The sequence below is a fragment of the Schistocerca serialis genome, unplaced genomic scaffold (genome assembly GCF_023864345.2).
Source record: "Schistocerca serialis cubense isolate TAMUIC-IGC-003099 unplaced genomic scaffold, iqSchSeri2.2 HiC_scaffold_1417, whole genome shotgun sequence".
NCBI lineage: Eukaryota > Metazoa > Arthropoda > Insecta > Orthoptera > Acrididae > Schistocerca > Schistocerca serialis.
In genome coordinates this window covers 17,964,658-17,974,473 of record NW_026047644.1, presented here as the reverse complement: position 1 = coordinate 17,974,473, position 9,816 = coordinate 17,964,658, and the positions used below count along the sequence as shown (strand labels likewise).

Genomic DNA, 9,816 nt, shown 5'->3' with positions numbered 1-9,816 from the left:
AGTCTATGTTTTGAACCATTCATGTGACACTATTTATAGATTCCGATGCTTTACTTCAGGTTTACTGTATCACTCTGACCTTCTTATTGACGATGAAACACAGATATTGCATCTGAAATTAAATACAAAAGGCACAATGCCGACTTAAGTACAAGAAAACTGACTCTTCTTACTCTCTATGCTTCAACCATTCATGTGACACTAGTTATAGATTCCGATGCTTCACTTCAGTTTTATAGTATCCCTCTGACCTTATTGACGATGAAACACAGAAATAGCATCGGAATCAAATACAAAAGGCTCCATGCCGACTTAAGTACAAGAAAACTGACTCTTCTTACTCTCTATGCTTCAACCATTCATGTGACACTAGATATAGATTCCGATGGTTCACTTCAGGTTTCCTGTATTCCTCTGACCTTCTTATTGAGGATGAAACCCAGAAATCGCATTGGAATTAAATACAAAAAGCACAATGCCGACTTAAGTACAAGAAAACTGACTCTTCTTACTCTCTATGTTTTGAACCATTCATGTGACACTAATAATAGTTTCTGATCCTTCACTTAAGGTTTACTGTATCCCTGTGACATTCTTATTGAAGATGAAACACAGATATTGCATCGGAATTAAATACAAAAGGCACAATGCCGACTTAAGTACAAGAAAACTGACCCTTCTCACTGTCTATGTTTTGAACCATTCATGTGACACTAGTTATAGATTCCGATGCTTCACTTCAGGTTTACTGTATCCCTTTGACCTTCTTATTGACGATGAAATACAAAAATTGCATCGGAATTAAATACAAAAGGCACAATGCCGACTTATGTACAAGAAAACTGACTCATCTTACTGTCTATGTATTGAACCATTCCTGTGACACTAGTTATAGATTTAGATGCTTCACATCAGGTTTACTGTATCCCTCTGACCATCTTATTGACGATGAAACGCAGAAATTGCATCGGAATTAAATACAAAAGGCACAATGCCGACTTAAGTACAAGAAAACTGACTCTTCTTACTGTCAATGATTGAACCATTCCTGTGACACTAGTTATAGATTCCGATGCTTCACTTCAGGTTTACTGTATCCCTCTGACCTTCTTATTGACGATGAAACACAGAAATTTCATCGGAATTAAATACGAAAGGCACAATGCCGACTTAAGTACAAGAAATCTGACTCTTCTTACTGTCTATGTTTTGAACAGTTCCTGTAACACTAGTTATAGATTCCGAGGCTTCACTTCAGGTTTACTGTATCCTCTGACCTAATTGACGATGAAACACAAATTGCATCGGAATTAAATACAAAAGGCACAATGCCGACAAAAGTACAAGAAAACTGACTCTTCTTACTGACTATGCTTTGATCCAATCCTGTGACACTAGTTATAGATCCCGATGCTTCACTTCAGGTTTACTGCATCCCTCTGACCTTCTAGTTGACGATGAAACATAGAAATTGCACCGGAATTAAATACAAAAGTCACAATGCCGACTTAAGAACAAGATAACTGACTCTTCTTACTGTCTATGTTTTGAACCATTCATGTGACACTAATTATAGTTTCCGATGCTTCACTTAAGGTTTACTGTATCCCTCTGACCTTTTTATTGTCGATGAAACAGAGAAATTGCGTCGGAATTAAATACAAAAAGCACAATGCCGACTTATGTACAAGAAAACTGACTCATCTTACTGTCTATGATTTAAACCATTCACGTGACACTAGTTATAGATTCCGATGCTTTACTCCTGGTTTACTGGATCCCTATGACCTTCTTATTGACGATGAATCACAGAAATTGCTTCGGAATTAAATACAAAAGGCACAATGCCGACTTAAGTACAAGAAAACTGACTCTTCTTACTGTCTATGTTTTGAACCATTCATGAGACACTAGTTATAGATTGTGATGTCTCACTTCAGGTTTACTGTATCCCTCTGACCTTCTTATTGACGATGAAACACAGAAATTGCATCGGAATTAAATACAAAAGGCACAATGCCAACTTAAGTACAAGGAAACTGACTCTTCTTACACTCTATGTTTTGAACCATCCATGTGACACTAATTATAGTTCCGAAGCTTCACTTAAAGTTTACTGTATCCCTCTGACCTTCTTATTGTCGATGAAACAGAGAAATTGTATCGGAATTAAATACAAAAGCCACAATGCCTATTTATGTACAAGAAACCTGACTCTTCCTACAGTCTATGTTTTGAACCATTCCTGTGACACTAGTTACAGATTCCGATGGTTCACTTCAGAATTACTGTATCCCTCTGACCTTATTGACGATGAATACAGAAATGGCACCGGAATTAAATACAAAAGGCACAATGCCGACTTAAGTACAACAAAACTGACTCTTCTTACTGTCTACGTTTTAAACCATTCATGTGACACTACTTACAGATTCCGATGCTTTACTCCAGGTTAATGTATCACTCTGACATTCTTATTGACGATGAATCACAGAAATTGCTTCGGAATTAAATACAAAAGGCACAATGCCGACTTAAGTACAATAAAACTGACTCTTCCTAATGTCTGTTTTGAACCATTCCTGTGACACTAGTTATGGATTCCGATGCTTCACTTCAGGTTCACTGTATCCCTCTGACCTTCTTATGGACGTTGAAACACTGAAATTGCATCGGAATTATATACAAAAGGCACAATGCCGACTTAAGTACATGAAAACTGACTTCTTTCTGTCTATGTTTTGAACCATTCCTGTGACACTAGTTATAGATTCCGATGAATCACTTCAGGTTTACTGTATCCGTCTGACCTCCTTATTGACGATGAAACACAGAAATTGCATCGGAATTAAATACAATAGGCACAATGCGGACTTAAGTACAAGATAACTGACTCTTCTTAGTGTCTATGCTATGAACCATTCCTGTGACACTAGTTATAGTGAAAGGGTACAGTACCGCCCAACATTGAAAATCGGTACGAAAGTCTTGTCAGAACAACACATTTTTTGTGTAAAAGTAACTCAATTTCAATTATCACAGCGAAGCCGGATACCAGTGTGGGAAAGAATGACAATTTATTTATTTAATTGATCACATGTGCACACCCTCAAAATAAATCCCTACATCCAGTTTGGTGAGATCTGTGAAAGGAATGAATGTATGGTCGTCTGCTAACCACAGATAGTGAATCGGAATATATGATCATCTTTGAGTCGATACTTTGGCTACCTTTGGTGAGACCAAAGAGATGGAAGTTACCAGAGCTTTGAGCGTCTGAAATGTGGCTGACCAATAAGGTAGCAAGGTGCTTCTCCCACTTCGAGAGAGGTGCGAGAGAATGAGAATACGGCCATGTTCCAGCCCTCTGCCGCTGAACCTTCTGCTGTAAAGACCTGTTTTTTTTGTTGTGCTCCGTGATGAAAGAGTGGAGGCATGGTATGGATGTGGAATATTTAAGAGTAGTTAGAATTAATAATTTCTCGTTCACAGGACCTTTTGTGGGGAAAATTACAAAGTGAGGCAGGTAATTTTAAGGGGATTGTAGTAAACCAACAGTCACAAAGAGCCCACGTGTAGATATAAGTTGAGATACTTCCGTGAGCTTAAGCTGAAATATTTAAGAATTAATAGCGTGTGTACAATAAGCTGAAATATTTAAGAAATAGCGTGTGTATCATAAGTTGAAGTATTTAAGAAATATCATTCCGTGTGACGCTGAATTTAAACTCAGAGAGAATCAAGGTGAGTCGGCCGTTTTTCCAGCAACGCCACATGGCTTGCATTGCACAGGAAGACGTGCGTTTATCTCCAGAGTTCACATTAGGAAAGTAGAAATTACAAAGTGGGGCAGTGTCGTGTGAAACTGGGATAAATATTGATTGAAGTGGGAAAGCGGAAAGTGATGAAGTTGTAACCGTTCTTTGTGTAATATTTCATATTGTTGTGTTGTGTATGTCTTGTAATTTGGGTATGTGTGTTTTGCATGGGAGTAGCAAGGTAGTTTCGAAAGATTTGTGGGTATGCCTGTTCCTTCTGTATCGCTCGATCTGGAGGAAAGTTTCGTGAGGATTATTGTGAGAGGCGAAGTGTGAGGTATAATAAAAGATCCACCATCCGATCCAGGGAGTGCACTGTTGCGGTAAATAGATTACGAGACCATAGTATAGAGATTCACTAACGTAAAGCCATGCCCACTGGGCGGAATTTCTCATGTGATTTTGTTGTAGGTTCTAGAATTTGTGTGTTTAGGAATAAATCAAATAGTGAAAAGAAAGAGATTGGAGGCCTTTTTCATTAAGTTGTATGTTATCGTAATGTCCCGAATTTATATAAAAGCCGTTAAATCAAAGACAAAAGGTAAATGTGGTATTGCCAGTGCGTAGTGTACAGTCAGAGTTCTATAAATCACTGATAGTCAGATGCGTGTTTCCGTTGCGTATTATTCATACAGGAGGATAATTTGTAACTAAATAGTAAGATACGAGAATTCATGTTGCTCGATAAATTAAGGAAGATTCCACTCGCTTGGCAAACCACACATCTTGTAGGCCTGACTGCTTGATGCCACAGTATGAGAAAGGCAAGTGGGTGCCTCTCATAATTTCGACCCTGCCAGGATTCCGTTATTTTTTGCCACGATAATTTTGTTACCTGGGTATTTAATTTGTTGCCAGGATTCCATTTTTTGCCACGATAATTTTACCTGGATATTTAATTTGTTGCCAGGATTCCGTTTTTTGCCACGATAATTTTGTTACCTGGATATTTAATTTGTTGCCAGGATTCCTTTGCCAGGATCGTTTTTGTTAGGATATTTTGTTGTTAGGGTTTGCTGTTATGATTTTTTATATGGAATGTATTGTGATAGCGTTAAGAAGTAAAATTTTTTCTGTTTGCAAATTCTTTCTGGATTGGTGAGGATCTTTTATTTTATTTTATTTTATGTAATTAATTGCTATATCGCACAAGGCTGGAAGATCGTTTCATAATTTTTTTGCGTAAGGTCCGTAGTAACTAGGTCGCAGTCGAAAAGTGTAGCCACCATGGAGAATAGCGATTCTGGGGTGGACGTAGCAGTGCAGCAGGAAGTAGCTGTTGACCATGGGTTAATGAGCGAGAAAGACAAACGCTCCGAAGGGGCTGTATTGTTCAGTGGACCGCTGCAAGGGGAACCTTTATGCGGCGGGCTTTGTCCACAAATGCGGGCTTTTCCCGACGACGCGGGCTCGGGACTAGGTCAGGTATTCAGTGAAAGTGAAGCTACCCTTAGCGAAGCTACCGTTTCTCAGGCGAACGAGGTGAGCGCGTCGAAAGTAGGAAATAACGATGTGATACTGCAGTTTTTACAAGCGATGAATAGGGAGACTAAGGAAAGATTTGAAGCAACTAACGAAAGATTAGAAGCAATCAATAGAGATAATAAGGAGAGAGATAGGGAGGCTAAGGAGAGAGATAGGGAGGCTAAGGAGAGAGATAGGGAGGCTAAGGAGAGAGATAGGGAGGCTAAGGAGAGAGATAGGGAGGCTAAGGAGAGAGATAGGGAGGCTAAGGAGAGAGATAGGGAGGCTAAGGAGAGAGATAGGGAGGCTAAGGAGAGAGATAGGGAGGCTAAGGAGAGAGATAGGGAGGCTAAGGAGAGAGATAGGGAGGCTAAGGAGAGAGATAGGGAGGCTAAGGAGAGAGATAGGGAGGCTAAGGAGAGAGATAGGGAGGCTAAGGAGAGAGATAGGGAGGCTAAGGAGAGAGATAGGGAGGCTAAGGAGAGAGATAGGGAGGCTAAGGAGAGAGATAGGGAGGCTAAGGAGAGAGATAGGGAGGCTAAGGAGAGAGATAGGGAGGCTAAGGAGAGAGATAGGGAGGCTAAGGAGAGAGATAGGGAGGCTAAGGAGAGAGATAGGGAGGCTAAGGAGAGAGATAGGGAGGCTAAGGAGAGAGATAGGGAGGCTAAGGAGAGAGATAGGGAGGCTAAGGAGAGAGATAGGGAGGCTAAGGAGAGAGATAGGGAGGCTAAGGAGAGAGATAGGGAGGCTAAGGAGAGAGATAGGGAGGCTAAGGAGAGAGATAGGGAGGCTAAGGAGAGAGATAGGGAGGCTAAGGAGAGAGATAGGGAGGCTAAGGAGAGAGATAGGGAGGCTAAGGAGAGAGATAGGGAGGCTAAGGAGAGAGATAGGGAGGCTAAGGAGAGAGATAGGGAGGCTAAGGAGAGAGATAGGGAGGCTAAGGAGAGAGATAGGGAGGCTAAGGAGAGAGATAGGGAGGCTAAGGAGAGAGATAGGGAGGCTAAGGAGAGAGATAGGGAGGCTAAGGAGAGAGATAGGGAGGCTAAGGAGAGAGATAGGGAGGCTAAGGAGAGAGATAGGGAGGCTAAGGAGAGAGATAGGGAGGCTAAGGAGAGAGATAGGGAGGCTAAGGAGAGAGATAGGGAGGCTAAGGAGAGAGATAGGGAGGCTAAGGAGAGAGATAGGGAGGCTAAGGAGAGAGATAGGGAGGCTAAGGAGAGAGATAGGGAGGCTAAGGAGAGAGATAGGGAGGCTAAGGAGAGAGATAGGGAGGCTAAGGAGAGAGATAGGGAGGCTAAGGAGAGAGATAGGGAGGCTAAGGAGAGAGATAGGGAGGCTAAGGAGAGAGATAGGGAGGCTAAGGAGAGAGATAGGGAGGCTAAGGAGAGAGATAGGGAGGCTAAGGAGAGAGATAGGGAGGCTAAGGAGAGAGATAGGGAGGCTAAGGAGAGAGATAGGGAGGCTAAGGAGAGAGATAGGGAGGCTAAGGAGAGAGATAGGGAGGCTAAGGAGAGAGATAGGGAGGCTAAGGAGAGAGATAGGGAGGCTAAGGAGAGAGATAGGGAGGCTAAGGAGAGAGATAGGGAGGCTAAGGAGAGAGATAGGGAGGCTAAGGAGAGAGATAGGGAGGCTAAGGAGAGAGATAGGGAGGCTAAGGAGAGAGATAGGGAGGCTAAGGAGAGAGATAGGGAGGCTAAGGAGAGAGATAGGGAGGCTAAGGAGAGAGATAGGGAGGCTAAGGAGAGAGATAGGGAGGCTAAGGAGAGAGATAGGGAGGCTAAGGAGAGAGATAGGGAGGCTAAGGAGAGAGATAGGGAGGCTAAGGAGAGAGATAGGGAGGCTAAGGAGAGAGATAGGGAGGCTAAGGAGAGAGATAGGGAGGCTAAGGAGAGAGATAGGGAGGCTAAGGAGAGAGATAGGGAGGCTAAGGAGAGAGATAGGGAGGCTAAGGAGAGAGATAGGGAGGCTAAGGAGAGAGATAGGGAGGCTAAGGAGAGAGATAGGGAGGCTAAGGAGAGAGATAGGGAGGCTAAGGAGAGAGATAGGGAGGCTAAGGAGAGAGATAGGGAGGCTAAGGAGAGAGATAGGGAGGCTAAGGAGAGAGATAGGGAGGCTAAGGAGAGAGATAGGGAGGCTAAGGAGAGAGATAGGGAGGCTAAGGAGAGAGATAGGGAGGCTAAGGAGAGAGATAGGGAGGCTAAGGAGAGAGATAGGGAGGCTAAGGAGAGAGATAGGGAGGCTAAGGAGAGAGATAGGGAGGCTAAGGAGAGAGATAGGGAGGCTAAGGAGAGAGATAGGGAGGCTAAGGAGAGAGATAGGGAGGCTAAGGAGAGAGATAGGGAGGCTAAGGAGAGAGATAGGGAGGCTAAGGAGAGAGATAGGGAGGCTAAGGAGAGAGATAGGGAGGCTAAGGAGAGAGATAGGGAGGCTAAGGAGAGAGATAGGGAGGCTAAGGAGAGAGATAGGGAGGCTAAGGAGAGAGATAGGGAGGCTAAGGAGAGAGATAGGGAGGCTAAGGAGAGAGATAGGGAGGCTAAGGAGAGAGATAGGGAGGCTAAGGAGAGAGATAGGGAGGCTAAGGAGAGAGATAGGGAGGCTAAGGAGAGAGATAGGGAGGCTAAGGAGAGAGATAGGGAGGCTAAGGAGAGAGATAGGGAGGCTAAGGAGAGAGATAGGGAGGCTAAGGAGAGAGATAGGGAGGCTAAGGAGAGAGATAGGGAGGCTAAGGAGAGAGATAGGGAGGCTAAGGAGAGAGATAGGGAGGCTAAGGAGAGAGATAGGGAGGCTAAGGAGAGAGATAGGGAGGCTAAGGAGAGAGATAGGGAGGCTAAGGAGAGAGATAGGGAGGCTAAGGAGAGAGATAGGGAGGCTAAGGAGAGAGATAGGGAGGCTAAGGAGAGAGATAGGGAGGCTAAGGAGAGAGATAGGGAGGCTAAGGAGAGAGATAGGGAGGCTAAGGAGAGAGATAGGGAGGCTAAGGAGAGAGATAGGGAGGCTAAGGAGAGAGATAGGGAGGCTAAGGAGAGAGATAGGGAGGCTAAGGAGAGAGATAGGGAGGCTAAGGAGAGAGATAGGGAGGCTAAGGAGAGAGATAGGGAGGCTAAGGAGAGAGATAGGGAGGCTAAGGAGAGAGATAGGGAGGCTAAGGAGAGAGATAGGGAGGCTAAGGAGAGAGATAGGGAGGCTAAGGAGAGAGATAGGGAGGCTAAGGAGAGAGATAGGGAGGCTAAGGAGAGAGATAGGGAGGCTAAGGAGAGAGATAGGGAGGCTAAGGAGAGAGATAGGGAGGCTAAGGAGAGAGATAGGGAGGCTAAGGAGAGAGATAGGGAGGCTAAGGAGAGAGATAGGGAGGCTAAGGAGAGAGATAGGGAGGCTAAGGAGAGAGATAGGGAGGCTAAGGAGAGAGATAGGGAGGCTAAGGAGAGAGATAGGGAGGCTAAGGAGAGAGATAGGGAGGCTAAGGAGAGAGATAGGGAGGCTAAGGAGAGAGATATGGAGGCTAAGGAGAGAGATAGGGAGGCTAAGGAGAGAGATAGGGAGGCTAAGGAGAGAGATAGGGAGGCTAAGGAGAGATTGGAAGCAATTGATAAGGGAAATAAAGAGGCAATGAGGAAGCTACACACAGTTATCGATGAGCGTCTGTCTGCAGTTAATAATCGGTTAGATGAGGGGGAGAAGAATCTGGATGCGGTGCAGCAAGAATGTGATGCTGTGAAAGAAAAGGCCAATAATTTGGAGGTACGAATAAGTGCAATAGAAAGCGATATTACAGAACATAGGGGCGTGTGGCCGGATGAGCGAATCAAAGAGATAGTGGAGGACTTACTTGCAGATAAACGAGGGGCATTAGACAGCGTGGAAGCTCAAGTCACACGGCAGGAAATGGCGCTAAATAAACACAGGGATGAAGTTGCGGAGGTAGTGGTCAGAATGAATACGATTAGCGCAGATGTAGAAAAGATCAGTATAAGAGGCGAAACAGGCTCTGACAGTACGCAGCGAGAGGTTTATGCCGACCAGGAGGAGATACAATCACTATTACAGTTTAAAGAGGCACAATTAGAAACAAATAGGAAACATAGGGAAGAACTAGCACAGTTGCAATTAGCGTGCAGAAGCGAAGGTGAAACACCACCAGGTAGACTGCGGAGGGAGAGTGAGATAAATTCAAAAATCGAAAATAGGCAGAAAGAGGATGACGAACTCAGAGAGTTAGAAGAACGGTTGTGTCGGATAAAACAGGTGGCAAACCCAACTGGGTATAGCCCAAGGTCGGAAAACATAAATGCGGAAGAAGAGTGTAGGAGACACTTCGTGTCGGTACAAACGTACACTTGTTTTCCGGATCCTGATAATTACCAACATCCATGCCTGTGGCTGTCTCAATTTCAAGATTCATTACCTTCATCGTGGGGACCGCTCCTAAAAATGAAGTTTGTGTGTAACCATTTGAGGGACGAGGCTAGAGCGAAAATGCAGGAAGTTATTAAAGACTGTAGAAGCTACAAGATGTTATGTGACAAATTTTTAAATG

At 43.9% G+C, this 9,816-nt stretch overlaps 1 protein-coding gene across 1 annotated transcript; it reads left to right on the top strand.

Annotated features, from left to right (window-relative positions):
* Positions 1 to 6,171: 6,171 nt before the first annotated feature.
* LOC126442983 (trichohyalin-like) lies at positions 6,172 to 9,491 on the top strand (the record flags this gene model as incomplete). The annotated part of the gene is made up of 3 exons (XM_050090832.1): positions 6,172 to 6,260; positions 6,320 to 8,675; positions 9,441 to 9,491. Coding segments are annotated over 3 exons (2,496 nt in total), but the record flags the coding sequence as incomplete, so codon positions are not given.
* Between the last annotated feature and the right edge of the window lie 325 nt (positions 9,492 to 9,816).